This window comes from Scyliorhinus canicula, chromosome 7 (genome assembly GCF_902713615.1).
Source record: "Scyliorhinus canicula chromosome 7, sScyCan1.1, whole genome shotgun sequence".
Classification (NCBI taxonomy): Eukaryota; Metazoa; Chordata; class Chondrichthyes; order Carcharhiniformes; family Scyliorhinidae; genus Scyliorhinus; species Scyliorhinus canicula.
In genome coordinates, this window is record NC_052152.1 from 6536457 (window position 1) to 6561521 (window position 25065).

Sequence of the window (25065 nt, forward strand, 5' to 3'; positions counted from 1 at the left end):
CCCCCCCCCCCCCTCCCCCCCCAGCGGCCTGGGACTGAGTCCGCAGCCGCCACCGGCCATTCTCGACAGGCAAATGTGGTTAGAACCATGCCATCGGGAACTTGGCGAGTTTTCCTCAGAGAATCGCTGGGGCGAGCCTCTGTCAATGGCTCCCCACCTGCGCCGCGTAGATCACGCGCGCGCGATTCACCGGAGCGCCGTCGGACCGGATTTCGCTGTTCACGCCCATTCCCCACCCCTACGCCGATGTCGGCGCGGAGGACTCAGAGAAACTAGCCCTCTTAATTTAACACCACATCAAATAATTATAATGTTCCCGTCAATAGAAGACAACGCAAATCCCGAAAACACTTGTTTTCCTAACTTTGCCCATTCCAAACACCCCAACACAGAACCCCTACTATCCAAAACCCCCATTTCGAAGACCCCCGGCACCAAATCCAAACCCCCCCCCCCCCCAAAAAACTCGAACAATACCCAACCAGCCACCCCCCCCCCCCCCCCCCCCCCCCCCCCCACCCACTCAATCCCACGCACTCAAACCCTAACTTAAACTTCCCGACCGATCCAGTCCCGCTTCTCTGTCAGGGCAGACAGCGGCATGATGGGATTGTCATGGGCCAACAATCTCGAGGCTCAGACTCACTTCAATTCCCACAATGACAGCTGGTGGAATTTAAATTCAATTAATAATCTGACGAATTTGAACCTTGGTAAAGTCTATCTGCTCACCTAGTCTGACCTACATGTGACTCCAAACTCACAGGCAATGTGGTTGACACTGAACGATCCTCTGAAATTACCTAGCCGGCCACATCGTTTAAAGGGAGATTGGGAATGGACACCAAATGCTTGCCTGACCCACGCCCCAGGAATGAGTGATTGACAAAAAAAAATAAAATCCCCCGACCCAATGCCCCGGCGCTCTGGCCCCGTCCTCCCAGTTGCGTCCTCCGACCTTCCTGCCGTGCCCCGGCTCCCAAAACCGCTCCCCTCCTGGTCCAGGCTGAGAGATGACGTTTTGATATCTGCATTAAACCCACTAGATTCGGGGAGGAAAGCTGATGATCACCAACACACGGAAAAGCGACGCAGGGAAGTACGTCTGCGTGGGAACCAATATGGTGGGCGAGCGGGACAGTGAAGTGGGCGAGCTGACAGTTCTGGGTGAGTATGAGCATCGCAGGTGTGTGGGTTGTGACAGGTGATCCTGCCTGGAATGACCAACCATGTGCTGAATAGTCCCACCCCTATGGAACGGTATCCAAAACCCGGAGACAACATCTGCTGAAGAGAAAGGAGGAGGATGATAACAGTTGATGATTAAGTTGCTTTAAGATGTCAATAGAATCCCTACAGTGCAGAAGGAGGTCATTTGGCCCATCGAGTCTGCACCGATCCTCTGAAAGAGCACCCTACCTAGACCCAATCCCCTTCCCTGTTCCCGGAACCCCACCTATTTGGACATTAAGGGGTAACGTATCACGGCCAATCCACCTAACCTGCACATCTTTGGACTGTGGGAGGAAACCGGAGCACCCGGAGCAAACCCACGCAGACACAGGGAGAACGTGCAGACTCCGCACAGACAGTGACCCAAGGCCAGATTTGAGCACGGGTCCCTGGAGCTGTGAGGCAGCAGTGCTAACCACTGCGTTGGAGAAAGTTGTGCATGAGGAATGTGGTCTGTTTCTATCCCGTTCATAGAACGCTAGAAGGATACAGTGAAGAATCAGCTTGTGAAATGAAATGAAATGAAAATCGCTTATTTGTCACGAGTAGGCTTCAAATGAAGTTACTGTGAAAAGCCCCTAGTCGCCACATTCCGGTGCCTGTTCGGGGAGGCTGGTACGGGAATCGAATACTTGCAGCATTCATCTTTGCCGTTGCAATAATTCATTATTGTTACTTGGGTATCGCTGGGTAGGCCAGCATTTATTACCCATTCCTAATTGCCCTTGGGAAGGTGAGGGCGAGCTGCCTTCTTGAACCGCTGCAGTCCATGTGGTGCGGGTCCACCCACCAGTGCTGTTAGGGATGGGGTCCCAGGACTTTGACCCAGCGACAGTGAAGGGACGGGGATGTATTTCCAAGTCAGGGTGGTTAGTGACTTGGAGGGGAACCCCCAGGTGATGGGGCTCCTACCACCTTGTCCTGGGCCGTGATAGTGACCGTGAGTTTGGGCAGGTGCTGCCTGAGAACCATGATGCCAGAATTGAGAGTTTTTGAACAAGGCTGGGGGTCTATCCTGCACAAAAGGGAAAGTTAATGGGGTTTTCGGTTTTTTAAAAACACAGCAAGATATGTTTACATAGTGAGACAAGGAAAAATTACCGCAGGCCTGCTGGAAAGCTAAAATAAAAACAGAAAACGTTGGAAAAAACACAGCAGGTCTGGCAGCATCTGTGGAGAGAGAGGCAGCTTTTAAAAAAAAAATTAGAGTACCCAATTCTTCTTTTTTTTTCCAATTAAGGGGCAGTTTAGCGTGGCCAATCCACCTAGTTTGCACATCTTTGGGTTGTGGGGGCGAAACCCACTCAAACACGGGGAGAATGTATCGAATCCGGGTCCTCGTTGCCGTCAGGCAGCAATGCTAACGCTCTGTGCCACCCTGAGAGAAACAGAGTTAACGTGTCAGGTCAGCAACCTTCCTTCAGAAGGACTGGAGTTGGTAGCGAGGGAGCAGAGTTTGGAGGTGGGACTGAAAAAAATGGCTTTGGTCTCCCCCGTATCAATTTGGAGGAAATCCCGTGCTGGACGTCGGACACGTGTTGTGATAATGGAGGGGCCGGGAGAGGTGGCGGTTGAGGTGGATTCCGGGTGTCGTCAGCGCGCATGTGAAAATTAACACTGTGCCTTTGGATTGGGGCTGGGGGGGGTGTGGGGTGGTGGAGGGTTTGGGGGGTTGCAGAGTGTAGCTGAAGGTGGGCCACAGGGAGAGGCCCATCAGATGCACCAGGAGGTGACCCGTTCAGCGATCTGACAGGGTAAACAGAGAGAGGACATCTACACGTGTGGAGATAAACAAGAACGCAACACGGGGCAGAATCTGTACAGCCCACTCAGGATGGGAATGGTGGGGGGGGGGGGGGGGGGGGGGGGGGAGGGGGAGAGGAGATGGGGGAGCCAGTTAATGTGGCGAGGACATTCAAGTCTCCGTTAGCTTTGCTGGAATCTGAAATCCTGTCACACCAGAGACTTTTCACTGCAACTTCACACTTGCGACAATAAAAGATTATTATTATTAAACCCAGAGGAAAGAATCCCTGCAGAGCGGAAGATGGACCATTCGGTCCATTGAGTCTGCACCGATCCTTTGAAAGAGCATCCTACCCAGGCCCACTTCCCCATCCAATCCCCTGTTTGCAAATCCCTGGACACCAGGAGGAATTTTAGTGTGTCCGCTGTGACCTGCACATCTTTGGACTGTGGGAGGAAACCGGAGCACCCGGAGGAAAACCCACGCGGGCAAGGGGAGAAAGTAAAACTCCACGCAGTCACCTGAGGCCAGAATTGAACTGGGGTCCGTGGGCGCTGTGAGGTAGTAGTGCTAATCACTGTACCACCCTAGATCTTCACTATAAATCGAAGAGGGAACCTCAGCAGCAACTACCCTGAGAGCGGTGAGGACGACCAGCCTGTTGACTGATGTTTCTGTTTTTATTAGGGGTTTCTGGGGCATTGTGGGTGGCCTTGTAAGATTTTGAAATGCTCTGCTACTCCTCTCTGCCGTCTCCCCAGAGCAAACCTTACTTTGTGAAGAAGCCGAACAGTCAGGTCGTGCTGGTGGATGCTACGGTGGAGTTCAAGTGCGAGGCTCGTGGGGGACCCGATCCCGAATGTGCATTGGAGGAACGAGGATGGCGTACTGCCGAAAAGCAGGTAGGGAGGTTGCATTCGGCAGGACTCGCACCGGGGTCAGCCGTGCTGGCAGAGAATGGGCTGAAATCTCTGTCGCCAACACAGATTCTAGCTGGAGAAAAGCAACACCTTCATTTCTCTAGCACCTGCCTCAGACTCAGTACATTCCAAAGTGCTTAAGTACAGACTCTGACAGTGCAGCTCTTTCTCAGGACCAACCCGCTGACTGCAATAGCGCTGCACAGTCAGAGGGTCAGTACTGAGGGAGTGCCGCACTGTCAGAGGGTCAGTACTGAGGGAGTGCTGCACAGTCAGAGGGTCAGTACTGAGGGAGTGCTGCACTGTCAGAGGGTCAGTACTGAGGGAGTGCTGCACAGTCAGAGGGTCAGTACTGAGGGAGTGCTGCACTGTCTGAGGGTCAGTACTGAAGGAGTGCTGCACTGTCAGAGGGTCAGTATTGAGGGAGTGCTGCACTGTCAGAGGGTCAGTATTGAGGGAGTGCCGTATTGCAGAGGGTCAGTACTGAGGGGAGTGCTGCATTGTCAGAGGGTCAGTACTGAGGGAGTGCTGCACTGTCAGAGGGTCAGTACTGAGGGAGTGGCTGCAGTGTCAGAGGGTCAGTACTGAGGGAGTGCTGCACTGTCAGAGGGTCAGTTCTGAGGGAGTGCTGCACTGTCAGAGGGTCAGTACTCAGACAGTGTTGCACAGTCAGAGGGTCAGTACTGAGGGAGTGCTGCACTGTCAGAGGGTCAGTGCTGAGGGAGCGCCGCACTGTCAGAGGGTCAGTACTGAGGGAGTGCTGCACTGTCAGAGAGTCAGTACTGAGGGAGCACTGCAATGTCAGAGCGTCAATACTGAGGGAGCACTGCAATGTCAGAGCGTCAATACTTGAGGGAGTGCTGCACAGTCAGAGGGTCAGTACTGAGGGAGTGCTGCACTGTCAGAGGGGTCAGTGCTGGAGAGCGTCCGCACTTTCAGAGGGGGTCAGTACTGAGGGAGCACTGCAATGTCCAGAGTGTCAGTACTGAGGGAAGCGCTGCAATGTCAGAGCGTCAGTACTGAGGGAGTGCCTGCACTGTCAGAGGGTCAGTACTGAGGGAATGCTGCACTGTCTGAGGGTCAAGTGCTGAGAGGAGTGCCTGCACAGTCAGAGGGTCAGTACTGAGGGAGTGCTGCACTGTCTGAGGTCAGTACTGAGCGAGTGCTGCACAGTCAGAGGGTCAGTACTGCGATAGCGCTGCACAGGTCAGATGGTCAGTACTGAGGGAGTGCTGCACTGTCAGAGGGGTCCGTACTGAGGGCAGTGCCGCACTGTCAGAGGGTCTGTACTGAGGGAGTGTCGCACTGTCAGATGGTCAGTACTGAGGGAGGTGCCGCACAGTCAGAGGGTCAGTACTGAGGTAGTGCCACACTGTCCAGAGGGTCAGTACAGAGGGAGTGCTGCACTGTCAGAGGGTCAGTACTGAGGGAGTGCTTCACTGTCAGAAGGTCAGTACTGAGGGAGTGCTGCACTGTCAGAGGATCAGTACTGAGAGAGAGTCGCAATGTCAGAGGGTCAGTACTGAGCGAGTGCTGCATTTTAAGCAGGTCAATACTGAGGTAGTGCTGCACTATCAGAGGGTCAGTACTGAGGGAGTGCTGCACTGTCAGAGGGTCAGTACTGAGGGAGTGCCGCACTGTCAGAGGGTCAGTACTGAGGGAGTGCCACACTGTCAGAGGGTCAGTACAGAGGGAGTGCCGCACTGTCAGAGGGTCAGTACTGAGGGAGTGCTGCACTGTCAGAAGGTCAGTACTGAGGGAGTGCTGCACTGTCAGAGGGTCAGTACTGAGGGAGTGCTGCAGTGTCAGAAGGTCAGTACTGAGGGAGTGCTGCACTATCAGAGGGTCAGTACTGAGGGAGTGCCGCACTGTCAGAGGGTCAGTATTGAGGGAGTGCTGCACTGTCAGAGGGTCAGTACTGAGGGAGTGCTGCACTGTCAGAGGGTCAGTACTGAGGGAGTGCTGCACTGTCAGAGTGTCAGTACTGAGGAAGTGCTGCAATGTCAGATTTGCCGACCTGCAGATGAGATCTTAAAGCTAGCCTGTGCCCTTGAATGTAGATGTTGAAGATCACCTCGGCTCTATTGAGGGAAATTCTCTGCAGTGTGCTGGTGAGTGCTAGTCTGTCAGCATCACAAAAACTGATTGCTGTCACACAGCCGGCTGTGGGTCTTGTGCACAAATTGGCTTGTTACAACATTGGCTACGCTGGGAAAAGCTCATTGGTGTCAAGCATTTTGGGATGTCCTGTGACTGTGCAAGGTGCTGTTGTAATTCCGTTCCATCAGATCCTCGAGAGATGCTTCGATCCACCGCTCCTAAACTCCTTCCTGTGACTGGTCATCTTTGCTGCCCCCCCTTCCACCCTCGCCCCATACTGTCTGCTACATCAGAGGTGTTGTTGTAACGCCAAGTGTTACTTTGACTCTGTACCCGTTGGGCTGTTGGCGGGTAATAGTAATCTGTCTCGATCAATTCCACAGGTCCGAGATCCAGGGGGGGAACACGCTGGTCATACGGCACGTGACAACGGCCGATGTGGGCACCTACACGTGTGTGGCCGAGAACATGGTGGGGAAAACCGAGGTATCGGTCACACTGACTGTGCACGGTGAGTGCTGAGCTCTCCCTCAACCAACCATACAGAGAGAGGGAATGTGAGAGGAGGGAGTAAGGGAAGGAGGCAGGGACAGAAGGAGCAACGGGGCAAGGAAAGAAGAGAGAAAGAAACAGATACAAGAAGGGGAAAAGGGGGAGAGAGGAAGGCAGTGACTTGGGGGAGAGATGAAGTGACACCAAGATGAAGAGGGGACATGAGAGAAAGGGAGCAGGGAAAGAGACATGGCAGCACGGTAGCACAGCGGTTAGCACTGTGGCTTCACAGTGCCGAGGACCTGGGTTCGATTCCCGGTCACTGTCTGTGCGGAGTCTGCACGTTCTCCCCGTGTCTGAGTGGGTTTCCTCCGGGTGCTCCGGTTTCCTCCCACAAATCCCGAAAGATGTGCTTGTTAAGCTTTTCACAGTAACTTCATTGCAGTGTTAATGTAATCCTACTTGTGACAATAAAGATTATTATTATCTTTAGATAGAGGGACACAGAAGGAGAACGGGGGAGAGAGAGAAAAAGAGAGACACGCTATAAGGGAGAAGAGAGTGGGAAACGACTATAGAGTAAATCCAGAGAGGGAGGCAGAGAGAGCATGAGGTGGAGGGAGAGAGGGAGAAACTAGGACAGCTGAGGAGAAAGAGAGGGAGAGAGAGTGAGAGGAGAAAAAAGGGTTGAGAGAACGTAAGTGAGACAAAGGGTGAAAGACAAAAAGGTGAATAGATGAGGGCGGTACGAACAGAGAGACAGACACAGAGAAAACTGGATAGACAGCGAGCAACAGAGTGAGAGAAAACGAGAGAGGGAGGGAGGGAGAGGGTCAAATCGGGGGCTGGGCTAGTCTGTGAACAGTTGTAACCTTGACCCCCACTGTTGTAAGTGCTGATCGAGATTGGAGATTCTTATCAATGGCAGGCTGAGTCTGGCTACATCCTTCTCTCGCTGTCCTCTAATCAACTCCTTGTTATCGCAGATACCAATCTGCTCTGATTGTAAGTGTGATCTCATTCAATTGCCATCCAGGACGCTTGACATCTGTCCTGTGCTTTCTGTCTGTCTCTGTGCGCGTTTCTGCTGGTGAGTGTATTTGAAAAGATTGGTAATTAGCTCCTGTGGTGACCACTGGATGTCTAAAAGCACTGTGTGCGCGCGTCTGCTGGTTAGTGTGTTTGTGTTTCTGTCTGTCTCTGTACGCGCTTCTGCTGGTGAATTTATTTCTGTCTGTCTGTGTGCACGCTTCTGCTGGTGAGTGTGGTTGCGTTTCTGTCTGTCGATGTACGTGTGTCTGCAGGTGAGTGTGTTTGTGTTTCTGTCTGTCTATGTACGCGTGTCTGCTGGTGAATGTGTTTGTGTTTCTGTCTGTCTATGTACGCGTGTCTGCTGGTGAGTGTGTTTGTGTTTCTGTCTGTCTATGTACATGTGTCTGCTGGTGAGTGTGTTTGTGTTCTGTCTGTCTATGTACGCGTGTCTGCTGGTGAGTGTGTTTGTGTTCCTGTCTGTCTATGTACGCGTGTCTGCTGGTGAGTGTGTTTGTGTTTCTGTTTGTCTATGTACGCAGGTCTGCTGGTGAGTGTGTTTGTGTTTCTGTCTGTCTTTGTACGCGTGTCTGCTGGAGAGTGTGTTTGTGTTTGTGTTTGTCTATGTACGCGTGCCTGCTGGAGAGTGTGTTTGTGTTCCTGTCTGTCTATGTAAGCGTGTCTGCTGGTGAGTGTGTTTGAGTTCCTGTCTGTCTATGTACGTGTGTCTGCTGGTGAGTGTGTTTGTGTTTCTGTTTGTCTATGTACGCGTGTCTGCTGGTGAGTGTGTTTGTGTTTCTGTCTGTCTTTGTACGCGTGTCTGCTGGAGAGTGTGTTTGTGTTTGTCTATGTACGCGTGTCTGCTGGTGAGTGTGTTTGTGTTCCTGTCTGTCTATGTACGTGTGTCTGCTGGTGAGTGTGTTTGTGTTTCTGTCTGTCTTTGTACGCGTGTCTGCTGGAGAGTGTGTTTGTGTTTCTGTTTGTCTATGTACGCGTGTCTGCTGGAGAGTGTGTTTGTGTTTCTGTTTGTCTATGTACGCGTGTCTGCTGGTGAGTGTGTTTGTGTTTCTGTCTGTCTGTGTGCGCGCGCCTGCTGTGAGGGTGTTTGTGTTTCTGTCTGTGTGCATGCGTCTGTTGGTGAGTGTTTGAAAGGATTGGTAATTAGCTCCTGTGGCGACCACTGGATGTCTCAAAGCACTTTTCAGCTTCTTGAAGAACAGTCGCTGTTGGCATGTGGGAAAGGAGGTAGTCTAATTTTACACAGCACGATCCCACAAAATGCCACGCAGTTATCCCCAGATAATCTCTTTTTGGGATGTTATTTGGTTTGGGTACAGGGAAGAGCTAAAATACAAGCAAAATACTGCAGATACTGGCGATGTGAAATAAAAACAGAGAGTGCTGGGTAAAAGGGCAGGTCTGGCAGCACCTGCGTGGAAAAACAGAGTTAACGTCAAATGTGACTCTTCTTCTTCTGAACTAATGGAAGACAGGGATGTGGCTTGGTGTTTGGTGGTGGGGTTATGGTGCAGGGGAAGACCGGGGGAAAGTATCCGAGAGTTGACACTCAGCACCTGCGAAGTGTCAGTCAGTGCACCAGACAACAAGTGTGCCACCCCTGTCAGCAGGTTTGACGACAGAGTCAGGGACCATTTTAGGTTCACGTTCACATCTCTGTCCTCGGCCTGTGAATGAAACCCATCGGGAGCTGGAGGGACAGACACCTCATCTTCCCATTGGGCACTTCACACACTCAACATTGAGTTCGGCAACTTCAGACCATGGCCTCTCGACTCTGTTTTGATTCTGTTATTTTGCCGATGCCTGTCTGTATCTTGTTTTCATGTTGCTTGTTGCTTCCAAACACAGCTTGTTAATGTTGCTGCCGTTCCCACTCACTCTGGACCAAGTCTTTCTTTATTCCGACTGTTACCGAGCCCTTTGCCTTTCATTCCATGGCAACTTTGTCATTTAACCTCTGCTGGCCTCTACCCTCTCCAAGACCTTCCCTTATGTCCTTCCTCTCTCTCCTCTCTTTGAATGGTCTAGGAACCATTTCCCCACAGAGGGGAATCCCAAACACACTCAATATCTCAACTGAAAGACAGTAAGTGGAGCTCCATCATTCAACTTGGGCGGTAGAAGCCGGGTGTCATCCCCGATGCTCTGACGGCTTTTCCTGCCATATGTTCTCCCGCAGCCTGGGCGCCTGGTGACATAAGAACTAGGAGCAGGAGTAGGCCATCTGGCCCCTCGAGCCTGCTCCGCCATTCAATGAGATCACGGCTGATCTTTTGTGGACTCAGCTCCACTTTCCGGCCCGAACACCATAGCCCTTAATCCCTTTATTCTTCAAAAAACTATCTATCTTTATCTTAAAAACATTTAATGAAGGAGCCTCAACTGCTTCTCTGGGCAAGGAATTCCATAGATTCACAACCCTTTGGGTTAAGAAGTTCCTCCTAAACTCAGCCCATAATCTACTTCCCCTTATTTTGAGGCTATGCCCCCTAGTTCTGCTTTCACCCGCCAGTGGAAACAACCTGCCCGCATCTATCCTATCTATTCCCTTCATGATTTTATGTGTTTCTATAAGATGCCCCCGCACCCTTCTAAATTTTCATCCTTGTTTTCAAGCCCCTCCAATTGCCTCATTCCTCCCTCTCTTTGAACTATTCTCCAGTTTGACAACACTCTGATATATCTGTACTCCTCTAACTTTGGTTCCTTACGTATCTGAATTTAATCACTCTACCATTGGCCTTCCCGAAACTCTAGCATCCTCTCACTACAACTCTCTAACCTTTGCCCTTTGACCTTGGTCATCTGTCCTAATGCTTCCTTAAACGCTTCAGTGTCAAACCTCGCTTTACAATGCCCCTGTGAAGTATTGGTGCGATATAATTGCAGGTCAAGCTAAATATTCAAAATTCACTCACCGGGTGTGTGGTCATCGCTGGCAAGGTCGGCATTTGTTGCCGATTGCTAATCAGGGTAACCAACAGTGCTGGATTATCCAGGATTGTCCCGCCATCCAGGCTTTTGTCCTGCATCTCGGGTCAAGTCTTCCTGATTTCTGGTTTCAGGTCCTGAACGTCCTTTTTTCATCTCCGGGCATGTGTCTGACCAGGCAGACACACAGTTTGCGTTTGAGACGTACAGCGCAGCACCTCCTCCAGCTGTTACAACTCTGCATCGTCCCGCACATGCACCCCCCCCCCCCCCCCCCCCCCCCCCCCCCCCGTTCTTACAGCTCTGGGAGCAGCTCCCAGCCCCACCCAGCCACTCCCCACCCCGAGCTCCCGACCGCCATGTCACCATCTCCCTTCAATCTTTCAGTGAAATTGGCCTTCCTTTTTCCTAATTGCCCCTTGAGAAGGTGGCGGTCAGCCACCATCTTGAGCCCCCTGCAGTCCATCCGGTGTAGGTACACCCACAGTGCTGATAGGGATAAGGCGGGGGGTGGGGGGGGTTCCAGGATTCTGACCCAGCGACAGTGAAGGAACGGCGACATATTTCCAAGTCGGATTTGGGAATTGACGCCGAAGATTTGTATTTGCAAAGCAATGACTACACGGGATGCAGGGTTTATGGAGCAAGCTCACTACCACCTTCCCAAGGCAACTTGGGAAGGGTAATGAATGTTGGTCTTTTCAATGTTGTCCACGTACAAAAGTAATAATATCTTGCATTTATATAGCAACTTTAACATAATAAAACATCCCAAAGTACTTCACAGGAATGTTTTACAAACAAAATTTGCCACTTGGTTATATCAAGACCAGTGACCAAAAGCTTGGCCAAAGAGGTAGGCTTCATAAGTGCCCTATTTAAAAAAAATAATCTTTATTGTCACAAGTAGGCTTACATTAACACTGCAATGAAGTCACTGTGAAAAGCCCCTAGTCTCCACATTCCGGCGCCTGTTCGGGTACGCAGAGGGAGAATTCAGAATGTCCAATTCACCTAACAGCACGTCTTTCGGGACTTGTGGGAGGAAACCGGAGCACCCGGAGTAAACCCACTCGAAAGGAGGAGAAAGGTCGGTTTAAGGAGGAACTTCCAGAGCCTCGCCCCTAGATCCCGCTGCTGTTGTTAAGCCAGGCCCTGGTCTGAATTTAGGCTTCGTGGCCTACCTCTGCCCCTCAGTCAGTCAAGGAAAAAGCTGTGATGTTATGTCAAAATGTTCCAGTCCCCTGCCGTTCCAGAGATTTATTTGTGTGTTTATTTATAGCTTCCTCTATTCCTCTCAAAGGAAATGAGACATAACAAAGTTTGACTGACTGATAACTTTGACCCTTGAGAATACGCAAGGGTTTAGATCAAACTCGATAGGATTGAGGTACAAATACACAAACAATTCATTCCATTCCTGGGAGCTGACTTGCAAATATTCATAATTTACCTTCACTATACCTTCGGTGGTGTTAACATTCTCAGTACCGTGGCCCATATGTTGCTTTACTGAGAACAAATGTGCCTCGACTGAGAGGTCACAGGTTTCTTCACAAATACTGGGAGGAGAGGTGCCGTGATTATGTTACTGGACCTGCCAGCCAGATGCCTGCACTCACGATCCAGAGAGGGTGACTGGCAGTTCAAGAATTTGAACCCATTTTAAATTCACCTTCAGCCCTCCCCTCAAGACAGCTGCCTCTCCCGGGTAAAGAGGAGGAATTTGGCAACTCTTAGGAGAATCAGCCGGGTCGATTGGAGTATAGAGGAGGGTGGGAGACCATGACCTCCATCGGCTCCCTCGGGAAGGAGGGCAAGAGATAGCCTTTGGAGCATCAATCAGTGATTAAAAGACCACGGTCCGTTTAGTTTGCCTTCTACCCATCAGGCAGTCACGTGATACAATGACACTGGAAAATAGCCAATAGCTGCACTAACAGCCAATTTAAGATAACCAGGCTCGTAAAGAAACTCCTTAACACTTACATAAAGAACAAGGATCAGGAGTAGTCCATCTGGCCCTTCGAGCCTGCTCCGCCATTCACTGAGATCATGACTGATCTTTTGTGGACTCAGCTCCACTTTCCTGTGTTAACACCATAACTCTTTATTCTTTTATTCTTCAAAAAACTATCTTTATCTTTAAAACATTTAATGAAGGAGCCTCAACTGCTTCACTGGGCAAGGAATTCCACAGATTCACAACCTTTTGGGTGAAGAAGTTCCTCCTAAACTCAATCCTAAATCTACCTTCCCTTATTTTGAGGGGGACAAGCTTGTTAGACGTGACATACATTCACAAGCAGCAACCTGTTCTCTGTAAACAAAAGGGATATGGTCAACCCAGAGTTCCCTGTTGCTTTCTCCTCACAGTGTCTCAGTCAAGCAGAGTCGACCAGCCGCCAATCACCACCTTTTACTCCTGTGGGATAGGTTGTTGTGATGGTTAGAACTTTGGCATCCTTGTATTGGTTCTGATGAGTGCCGGGTGAAAAACTTTGTCAGCATGTGTCTCTCCTCAGCATTAACGGAGTTGTAGATTATTCACAGCGATCAGTTTCTATTGGTTGGTAGGAGATGAGCAAAAACCCAAAGGTCCAAGGTCACCCATCCGTCCCCAATGCCCACTATGTCATGTCTCAAACCGCTAACATACAACATCCCAAAATGTCATTTTCAGTTTGAAATGGCTCCAACAATGGCCGCTTGTTCCATTTTAACCAATCTGCCCCTTTCAAATCACGGCCAGACTCAGTCTCAATTTGTTGTATTAGGTTGCTCAGATTTAGTGACGTAGATCGATGAGTTATGTTGTTCAGTGCGATGTATAACGAAGATGTTGACCCTTTTCCATGCCTGAGATGTCCTTTCGTTCCCGACCATCCATTTTTTAATCACCATCCTTGAGCTCCTTCGTTGGCCCAGAGACTAAAGGTTTGGATCTGTGTGTGTTACTGAGCCATGACTGTTCCCGACCTCGGTCAGTGTATCTGCTGGGAGGACTGAGATTGGCCTCAATATCCCTGGGTTGTGGTCCCTGGCACTCCAGCAGCAGAAAATCAGCCAATTCTGGAATCCAAACAGGAACCGTCTTGGCTTTATGACCCGCCCGCACCTCTAGGGAAGTAAAAATACAGCTCAAATGTAACAGGCTGCAACACATTATATCCATGAGCCATCCCTGGTATCATTATATTCAGTACACAAAACTAAAACTGCAAAAGTCTGGTGCTACGACAAATCTGGAATCTCCTCGCACCATCCAAGATGCATTTAGATAAGCTGGACCCTCCATAGTTTGGGCGCATGAAAAAGGTCCACTCGGGCGAGCACAGAGAAACACAGCATTCAAAAACAAAAAACGCATGCAAACACAAATCACAAACATGCGTACACACACATACACAAACATGCAACTGCAAGGGAGGTGCAGTGGTTAGCACTGCTGCCTCACGGCACCGAGGACCTGGGTTTGATTTTGGCCCTGGGTCATTGTCCGTGTGGAGTTTGCACATTCTCCCCCTGTTTGCGTTAGTTTCGCCCCCACAACCCAAAGATGTGCAGGGTAGGTGGATTGGCGGCGCTAAATTGTCCCTCAATTGGAAAAAAAATTGTGTACTCTGAATTTATTTTTTAAAAACATGCAAATGCAAATCACGCGCAAACATGGAAACACAAATCAGACACAAGCACAAACATGTGAACAGAAAACACATGCAAACCAAACGTAAATATGCAAATGTAAAACACACACAAACACAAACATTCACACACAAGCAAAAAACACAAACATAAATCACTTGCAAATCCAGGCGTGCGAACACAAAACACATGGAAATAGAAATACGTGAATGCAAACACAAAACTAAACGTGCAAACACAAATCACATGCGAAAGGCAAAAAATGAACAGAAAGCACATGCAAATGCTAAACACAAACATGCACACACAAATTACATTCAAACACAAGCATGCAACACAAAAAACAGGAAAAATAATCAGAAAACACGCAAACACAAACATGCAAACACAAACATGCAAACACAAACCACATGCAAACACAAACATGCAAACACATATCATATGCAAACACAAAACACATGCAAATAGGAAATACAAACATGCAAACACAAATCACTTCAAACATCAAACACGCAATCTAATAGAAAACATGTGCAAAAACAGAACATTCACAGATGCTGTGCATGCAAATGCAAAACACTCAAAAGTGAAATACATACTCACTAAGACACACAAACGATGCATGCCCAGTTTTTGCACATAAAGATGCACATGCACAAATACAGAGCACGCAGACACATAACAACATAGACACAACACGCAGATACAAACAGCTCACAGAACGAGAAGCTGCATTAAAGCTGCAATCATTAGACCTGATGGATGCAGCCAATTTATGCCTATTCTTCGGTGACAATGAGATTGCAAGCCTTAAAACCAGTTTACCAAAATGAGCTGCGTGTTTATCAGATTGCTGCAACCTCAGAGAGATGCTTGTATCAACTGTAGCTTTGCAGGGCATGTTGTAGCTGGCCCGAAAAGACATCAATCAAAAGGGACTGAGGGCTCGTTATTCTAAGTGTTGCAAACAGTGCGTGGCCAGTGAAAGAAAGGGCACCTCTGTCTCACAACCATTAGAGTTACCCTTTTGATTTTGTTGTTTGATCTGCTCGTGCCACTTCTTGTGTGACTAATTATTCATGGCCCCGCTCCAGCCTGTGAAAGTACTTCTGGCCTGTAAACCCTTGACTGTCTCAACGCTGTGAGTGCTGGGTATCTCAGTCCGGGACAGGGCACAAAACTGGCTCAAAATCAGCAAATGATTTGCCAACTCCTCACTAAACTGAACGGAATGTGACTCGTAGATGTTTACAGTATGGAAACAGGCCCTTCGGCCCAGCTAAAGAGTGTGAAATAGCTGGCCTTTCGAAATGGGGAAAAAGGGAATATTAGGTCTGAAGTAAACCACTCGTCGAACCTTTTCAGGAATTATTGCAATTTTCAGTTGTGTTCTAAATTGTCTCTCCCTCTCTTCATACACCGTCCCCACCCATGCTGCACTCCACACCCCTGGGTCTCACTTGGATTACAGATAAGAAACAAGCCACCCAACATGTTTGTCCTTCCCACCTGAGTCCGGAGGTTTAGTCTGACCATGACGCTTGAGTTAAAAAGGAACATTGGAACAGGAGGAGGCCATTCACCCCCTTGAACCTGCGGCACCCCGCCATTCAATCGTATCGAATCCTAACTCAGTGGTTAGCACTGCTGCCTCACGGCGCCGAGACACCGGGTTCAATCCCGGCCCCAGGTCACTGTGGGGTTTGTACATTCTCCCTGTATCTGCGTGGGTCTCACTCCCACAACCCCAAAAATGTGCAGGATAGGTGAATCGGCCACACTAAACTGCCTCTTAATTGGCGAAAGAAAATTGGATACGCTAAATTTATAAAAATGTTTTTTAAAAAAAGGTCTGTCCAAAAGCCTTGGCTCGGTAACCCTGAATATCCTCATCCAACAATAATCTATCAATCTCAGTTGTGAGATTTTCATTCGAACCCCAGCCTCAACCGCACTCTGAGGGAAAAAGTTCCAGATTTCCAGTCCATTCTGCATGAGGAAGCACTTCCCGACATCACATCCAAAAGGACAGGCTGGAATTTTATGATGCCTTCGCATCTTATTCTGGGCTCCACCCCAACAGAGGAAATAATTTATCCCTCTGGCCCGATCAACCCCTTCGCTCACCTCAGTCAGAAAGCCCCTTCATCACCTTTGATAAGCGTTTGATAAGGTTCCCCACGGTAGGCTATTGCAGAAAATAAGGAAGTATGGAATTGAAGGTGATTTAGCGGTTTGGATCAGTAATTGGCTAGCTGAAAGAAGACAGAGGGTGGTGGTTGATGGCAAATGTTCATCCTGGAGTTCAGTTACTAGTGGTGTACCGCAAGGATCTGTTTTGGGGCCACTGCTGTTTGTCATTTTTATAAATGACCTGGAAGAGGGTGTAGAAGGATGGGTTAGTAAATTTGCAGATGACACGAAGGTCGGTGGAGTTGTGGATAGTGCTGAAGGATGTTATAGGATACAGAGGGACATAGATAAGCTGCAGAGCTGGGCTGAGAGGTGGCAGATGGAGTTTAATGCGGAAAAGTGTGAGGTGGTTCACTTTGGAAGGAGTAACAGGAATGCAGAGTACTGGGCTAATGGCAAGATTCTTGGTAGTGTAGATGAACAGAGAGATCTCGGCATCCAGGTACATAAATCCTTGAAAGTTGCCACCCAGGTTAATAGGGCTGTTAAGAAGGCATATGGTGTGCTAGCCTTTATAAGCAGGGGGATTGAGTTTCGGAACCACAGGGTCATGCTGCAGCTGTACATAACTCTGGTGCGGCCACACCTGGAGTACTGCGTGCAGTTCTGGTCACCACATTATAGGAAGGATGTGGAAGCTTTGGAAAGGGTTCAGAGGAGATTTACTAGGATGTTGCCTGGTATGGAGGGAAGGTCTTACGAGGAAAGGCTCAGGGAATTGAGGTTGTTTTCGTTAGAGAGGAGAAGGCTGAGAGGTGACTTAATAGAGACATATAAGATAGTCAGAGGGTTAGATAGGGTGGACAGTGAGAGTCTTTTTCCTCGGATGGTGATGACCAACACGAGGGGACATAGCTTTAAATTGAGGGGTGAGAGATATAGGACTGATGTCAGAGGCAGTTTCTTTACTCAGAGAGTAGTAGGGGTGTGGAACGCCCTGCCTGCAACAGTAGTAGACTCGCCAACTTTAAGGGCATTTAAGTGGTCACTGGATAGACATATGGATGAAAATGGAATAGTGTCGGTCAGATAGGCTTCAGATGGTTTCACAGGTCGGCGCAACATCGAGGGCCGAAGGGCCCGTACTGCGCTGTAGTGTTCTATGTTCTATACCTATGCTCAGGGGAATTCATATTTGTAAAAAAGGTCATTTGAGAATTTTCCATTTTTAATTTAAATTAGTGAAAGTGACTGCGAAGCAGTTGGATTGTTGTTTTAATAAAAAGCAACTTCTAGGAACGGCACGGTGGCGCAGTGGGTTAGCACTGCTGCCTCACGGCGCCGAGGTCCCAGGTTCGATCCCGGCCCTGGGTCACTGTCCGTGTGGAGTTTGCACATTCTCCCCGTGTCTGCGTGGGATTCACCCCCACAACCCAAAGATGTGCAGGCTAGGTGCATTGGCCACGCTAAATTGCCCCTTAATTGGAAAAAATGAATTCGGTACTCTTAAATTTATTTTTAAAATAGCAACTTCTTCACTATTATCACTTTTGGGAAGGACATATTCCATTCCCGACCTGCTGTCAGGCTATTTGTGATTCCCGTCCCACACCAACACGGTGGGCGGTACGGTGTCACAACGGTTCGCACTCACAGATCCAGGGATCCGGGTACGATTCCGACCTCGGGTGACTGTGTGGAGTCTGCACGTTCTCCCCCCTGTCTGCACGGGTTTCCTCCGGGTGCTCCGGTTTCCTCCCAAAGTCCAAAGATGTGCAGGTTAGGTGAATCGGCCATGCTAAATTGCACCTTTGAGCCCAAAAGGTTAGGTGGGGTTACGGGGCGGGGGCATGTTTCAGAGGCTTGGTGAGGACTTGACAGGTCGAATGGCCTCCTTTCTGCACTGTAATGATTCTGTGACTCTTCCTGGCTCTCTGAAGTGACCCAGCAAAGAGTTTCGGGTTGCGACACGCTGGCTCGAAAAGGCGGCACACCGTCACTTTTGCAAAGGTATCTGGGAGATGGCGGCCAGAGCGACCAGTGTGGAATATTCCAATGTGAACGTGACATCAAATGGGACAAATTTGCATTTTGACATTGTTGCTGATGCTGTTGTGATTCACCCTGTTGTTCCATTTATTCATTTTCTTTTTCCTGTTTTGTTTTGTTCCAGTTGGGTCTGTTGGTAAGTTGAAATCTCATCTGCCATTTTCTGCACTTCATACTGACCGGGAATCCCAGTCACAATCATCCCAACCATCCATCCTTCCATCAACCAACCAACCAACCAACCAGCCAACCCGCCTACATGGCTCTTGTTTCCCCTGGCAACATATGGGAAGAAACAGGAAGTGTTGTTTTATTTTTAAAGCTCAGGGGAGTGTGAGTGATGTTGTTCAGAGTGACGAAGGTAAAAATATGCTTTACAACACATTTCTTCACAGGTTTCAACACGGAAGGAGGTAATTGAAGTTTTTCATCAAGGCTTTGTAGTTTTGTGTTGGCACAAGGTTGCCTCTTGCTGACTCTTCCTTATCGGAAAGCAACTCAAAAGTCTCCTCCGACGAATAGATACCGAACTGACCTTGTACCGGAAGTGAAAACGAACCTTGCATTTATATCAAGACTTTGTGACATGCCAATGGGTTGAAAGCCAGTAAAATACTGATGAAGTATAGTCACTGCTGTGAGAAATGTGGCAATCTATCTGTGCACAGCAACATCCGCAAATAACAATGGGATAATGGTTTATTTTTAGTGATGATGGTTAAGAAATAAATATTGGTCCAGGTCACTTTTTGAAATAGGCCTTCTGGGATACTTTACACCAACAGAGAGGGTCTCAGTTAAAAGTCTGATGCAAAACTTTGCCCCTATCACAGTGCAGCACTCCCTCGGTACTGAACCTCTGATAGTGCAGCACTCCCTCTGTACTGACTCTCTGACAGTGCAGCACTCCCTCGGTACTGAACCTCTGATAGCGCAGCACTCCCTCAGTACTGAACCTCAGACAGTGCAGCACTCACTCAGTACTGACCCTCTGACAGTGCGGCACTCCCTCAGTACTGACCCTCTGACAGTGCAGCATTCCCTCAGTACTGACCCTCTGACAGTGCAGCACTCCCTCAGTAATGACCCTCTGACAGTGCGGCACTCCCTCAGTACTGACCCTCTGACAGTGCAGCACTCACTCAGTACTGACCCTCTGACAGTGCGGCACTCCCTCAGTACTGACCCTCTGACAGTGCAGCATTCCCTCAGTACTGACCCTCTGACAGTGCAGCACTCCCTCAGTAATGACCCTCTGACAGTGCGGCACTCCCTCAGTACTGCCCCTCTGACAGTGCAACACTCCCTCAGTACTGACCCTCTGACAGTGCGGCACTCCCTCAGTACTGACCCTGTGGCAGTGCAGCACTCCCTCAGTACTGACCCTCTGACAGTGCAGCACTCCCTCAGTACTGACCCTCTGACAGTGCAGCACTCCCTCAGTACTGACCCTCGGACAGTGTGGCACTCCCTCAGTACTGACCCTCTGACAGTGCAGCACTCCCTCAGTACTGACCCTCTGATAGTGCAGCACTCCCTCAGTGCAGACCCTCTGACAGTGCAGCGCTCCCTCAGTACTGACCCTCTGCCAGTGCAGCACTCCCTCAGTACTGACGTCTGACAGTGCAGCACTCCCTAAGTAATGACCCTCTGACAGTGCACCACTCCCTCAGTATTGACACTCTGACAGTGCGGCGCTCCCTCAGTACTGACCCTCTGACAGTGTGGCACTCCCTCAGTACAGACCCTCTGACAGTGCAGCACTCCCTCAGTACTGACCCTCTGATAGTGCAGCGCTCCCTCAGTGCTGACCCTCTGACAGTGCAGAGCTCCCTCAAAACTGACCCTCTGACAGTGCAGCACTCCCTCAGTACTGACCCTCTGACAGTGCCGCGCTCCCTCAGTACTGACCCTCTGATAGTGCAGCACTCCCTCAGTACTGACCCTCTGACAGTGCGGCACTCCCTCAGTACTGACACTCTGACAGTGCAGCATTCCCTCAGTACTGACCCTCTGACAGTGCGGCACTCCCTCAGTACTGACCCTCTGACAGTGCAGCACTCCCTCAGTACTGACCCTCTCACAGTGCAGCACTCCCTCAGTACTGACCCTCTGACAGTGCAGCATTCCCTCAATGCTGACCCTCTGACAGTGCAGCACTCCCTCAGTACTGACCCTCTGACAGTGCAGCACTCCCTCAGTACTGACCCTCTGACAGTGCAGCAGTCCCTCAGTACTGACCCTCTGACAGTGCGGCACTCCCTCAGTACTGACCCTCTGACAGTCAGCACTCCCTCAGTACTGACCCTCTGACAGTGCAGCACTCCCTCAGTACTGACCCTCTGATAGTGCGGCACTCCCTCAGTACTGACCCTCTGACAGTGCGGCACTCCCTCAGTACTGACCCTCTGACAGTGCAGCACTCCCTCAGTACTGACCCTCTGACAGTGCAGCACTCCCTCAGTACTGACCCTCTGACAGTGCGGCGCTCCCTCAGTACTGACCCTCTGACAGTGCAGCACTCCCTCAGTACTGACCCTCTGACAGTGCGGCACTCCCTCAGTACTGACCCTCTGACAGTGCAGCACTCTCTCAGTACTGACCCTCTGACAGTGCCGCACTCCCTCAGTACTGACCCTCTGACAGTGCAGCACTCCCTCAGTACTGACCCTCTGACAGTGCAACACTCCCACAGTACTGACCCTCTGACAGTGCAGCACTCCCTCAGTACTGACCCTCTGACAGTGCGGCACTCCCTCAGTACTGACCCTCTGACAGGGCAGCACTCCCTCAGTACTGACGTCTGACAGTGCAGCACTCCCTAAGTAATGACCCTCTGACAGTGCACCACTCCCTCAGTATTGACACTCTGACAGTGCGGCGCTCCCTCAGTACTGACCCTCTGACAGTGTGGCACTCCCTCAGTACAGACCCTCTGACAGTGCAGCACTCCCTCAGTACTGACCCTCTGATAGTGCAGCGCTCCCTCAGTGCTGACCCTCTGACAGTGCAGAGCTCCCTCAAAACTGACCCTCTGACAGTGCAGCACTCCCTCAGTACTGACCCTCTGACAGTGCCGCGCTCCCTCAGTACTGACCCTCTGATAGTGCAGCACTCCCTCAGTACTGACCCTCTGACAGTGCGGCACTCCCTCAGTACTGACACTCTGACAGTGCGGCACTCCCTCAGTACTGACCCTCTGACAGGGCAGCACTCCCTCAGTACTGACCCTCTGACAGTGCAACACTCCCTCAGTACTGACCCTCTGACAGTGCGGCACTCCCTCAGTACTGACCCTCTGACAGTGCGGCACTCCCTCAGTACTGACCCTCTGACAGTGCATCACTCCCTCAGTACTGACCCTCTGACAGTGCAGCGCTCCCTCAGTACTGACCCTCTCACAGTGCAGCACTCCCTCAGTACTGACCCTCTGACAGTGCAGCATTCCCTCAGTACTGACCCTCTGACAGTGCAGCACTCCCTCAATGCTGACCCTCTGACAGTGCAGCGCTCCCTCAGTACTGACCCTCTGACAGTGCAGCACTCCCTCAGTACTGACCCTCTGACAGTGCAGCGCTCCCTCAGTACTGACCCTCTGACAGTGCAGCACTCCCTCAGTACTGACCCTCTGACAGTCAGCACTCCCTCAGTACTGACCCTCTGACAGTGCAGCACTCCCTCAGTACTGACCCTCTGATAGTGCGGCACTCCCTCAGTACTGACCCTCTGACAGTGCGGCACTCCCTCAGTACTGACCCTCTGACAGTGCAGCATTCCCTCAGTACTGACCCTCTGAGAGTGCAGCACTCCCTCAATGCTGACCCTCTGACAGTGCAGCACTCCCTCAGTACTGACCCTCTGACAGTGCAGCACTCCCTCAGTACTGACCCTCTGACAGTGCAGCAGTCCCTCAGTACTGACCCTCTGACAGTGCGGCACTCCCTCAGTACTGACCCTCTGACAGTCAGCACTCCCTCAGTACTGACCCTCTGACAGTGCAGCACTCCCTCAGTACTGACCCTCTGATAGTGCGGCACTCCCTCAGTACTGACCCTCTGACAGTGCGGCACTCCCTCAGTACTGACCCTCTGACAGTGCAGCACTCCCTCAGTACTGACCCTCTGACAGTGCAGCACTCCCTCAATGCTGACCCTCTGACAGTGCAGCACTCCCTCAGTACTGACCCTCTGACAGTGCAGCACTCCCTCAGTACTGACCCTCTGACAGTGCAGCACTCCCTCAGTACTGACCCTCTGAGAGTGCAGCACTCCCTCAATGCTGACCCTCTGACAGTGCAGCACTCCCTCAGTACTGACCCTCTGACAGTGCAGCACTCCCTCAGTACTGACCCTCTGACAGTGCAGCAGTCCCTCAGTACTGACCCTCTGACAGTGCGGCACTCCCTCAGTACTGACCCTCTGACAGTCAGCACTCCCTCAGTACTGACCCTCTGACAGTGCAGCACTCCCTCAGTACTGACCCTCTGATAGTGCGGCACTCCCTCAGTACTGACCCTCTGACAGTGCGGCACTCCCTCAGTACTGACCCTCTGACAGTGCAGCACTCCCTCAGTACTGACCCTCTGACAGTGCAGCACTCCCTCAGTACTGACCCTCTGACAGTGCGGCGCTCCCTCAGTACTGACCCTCTGACAGTGCAGCACTCCCTCAGTACTGACCCTCTGACAGTGCGGCACTCCCTCAGTACTGACCCTCTGACAGTGCAGCACTCCCTCAGTACTGACCCTCTGACAGTGCAGCACTCCCTCAGTACTGACCCTCTGACAGTGCAGCACTCCCTCAGTACTGACCCTCTGACAGTGCAACACTCCCACAGTACTGACCCTCTGACAGTGCAGCACTCCCTCAGTACTGACCCTCTGACAGTGCGGCACTCCCTCAGTACTGACCCTCTGACAGGGCAGCACTCCCTCAGTACTGACGTCTGACAGTGCAGCACTCCCTAAGTAATGACCCTCTGACAGTGCACCACTCCCTCAGTATTGACACTCTGACAGTGCGGCGCTCCCTCAGTACTGACCCTCTGACAGTGTGGCACTCCCTCAGTACAGACCCTCTGACAGTGCAGCACTCCCTCAGTACTGACCCTCTGATAGTGCAGCGCTCCCTCAGTGCTGACCCTCTGACAGTGCAGAGCTCCCTCAAAACTGACCCTCTGACAGTGCAGCACTCCCTCAGTACTGACCCTCTGACAGTGCCGCGCTCCCTCAGTACTGACCCTCTGATAGTGCAGCACTCCCTCAGTACTGACCCTCTGACAGTGCGGCACTCCCTCAGTACTGACACTCTGACAGTGCGGCACTCCCTCAGTACTGACCCTCTGACAGGGCAGCACTCCCTCAGTACTGACCCTCTGACAGTGCAACACTCCCTCAGTACTGACCCTCTGACAGTGCGGCACTCCCTCAGTACTGACCCTCTGACAGTGCGGCACTCCCTCAGTACTGACCCTCTGACAGTGCATCACTCCCTCAGTACTGACCCTCTGACAGTGCAGCGCTCCCTCAGTACTGACCCTCTCACAGTGCAGCACTCCCTCAGTACTGACCCTCTGACAGTGCAGCATTCCCTCAGTACTGACCCTCTGACAGTGCAGCACTCCCTCAATGCTGACCCTCTGACAGTGCAGCGCTCCCTCAGTACTGACCCTCTGACAGTGCAGCACTCCCTCAGTACTGACCCTCTGACAGTGCAGCGCTCCCTCAGTACTGACCGTCTGACAGTGCAGCACTCCCTCAGTACTGACCCTCTGACAGTCAGCACTCCCTCAGTACTGACCCTCTGACAGTGCAGCACTCCCTCAGTACTGACCCTCTGATAGTGCGGCACTCCCTCAGTACTGACCCTCTGACAGTGCGGCACTCCCTCAGTACTGACCCTCTGACAGTGCAGCATTCCCTCAGTACTGACCCTCTGAGAGTGCAGCACTCCCTCAATGCTGACCCTCTGACAGTGCAGCACTCCCTCAGTACTGACCCTCTGACAGTGCAGCACTCCCTCAGTACTGACCCTCTGACAGTGCAGCAGTCCCTCAGTACTGACCCTCTGACAGTGCGGCACTCCCTCAGTACTGACCCTCTGACAGTCAGCACTCCCTCAGTACTGACCCTCTGACAGTGCAGCACTCCCTCAGTACTGACCCTCTGATAGTGCGGCACTCCCTCAGTACTGACCCTCTGACAGTGCGGCACTCCCTCAGTACTGACCCTCTGACAGTGCAGCACTCCCTCAGTACTGACCCTCTGACAGTGCAGCACTCCCTCAGTACTGACCCTCTGACAGTGCGGCGCTCCCTCAGTACTGACCCTCTGACAGTGCAGCACTCCCTCAGTACTGACCCTCTGACAGTGCGGCACTCCCTCAGTACTGACCCTCTGACAGTGCAGCACTCCCTCAGTACTGACCCTCTGACAGTGCCGCACTCCCTCAGTACTGACCCTCTGACAGTGCAGCACTCCCTCAGTACTGACCCTCTGACAGTGCAACACTCCCACAGTACTGACCCTCTGACAGTGCAGCACTCCCTCAGTACTGACCCTCTGACAGTGCGGCACTCCCTCAGTACTGACCCTCTGACAGGGCAGCACTCCCTCAGTACTGACGTCTGACAGTGCAGCACTCCCTAAGTAATGACCCTCTGACAGTGCACCACTCCCTCAGTATTGACACTCTGACAGTGCGGCGCTCCCTCAGTACTGACCCTCTGACAGTGTGGCACTCCCTCAGTACAGACCCTCTGACAGTG

The 25065-nt window shown here is 51.1% G+C and overlaps 1 protein-coding gene across 1 annotated transcript in view; it reads left to right on the forward strand.

The window, feature by feature from the left end:
- The window catches only part of robo1 (roundabout, axon guidance receptor, homolog 1 (Drosophila)), a 738067-nt gene that overhangs the window by 620228 nt on the left and 92774 nt on the right, over positions 1–25065 (forward strand). Inside the window, 1 exon segment of the mRNA XM_038801251.1 lies at positions 16554–16562. Within this exon segment, the coding sequence (XP_038657179.1) occupies positions 16554–16562 (9 nt within the window).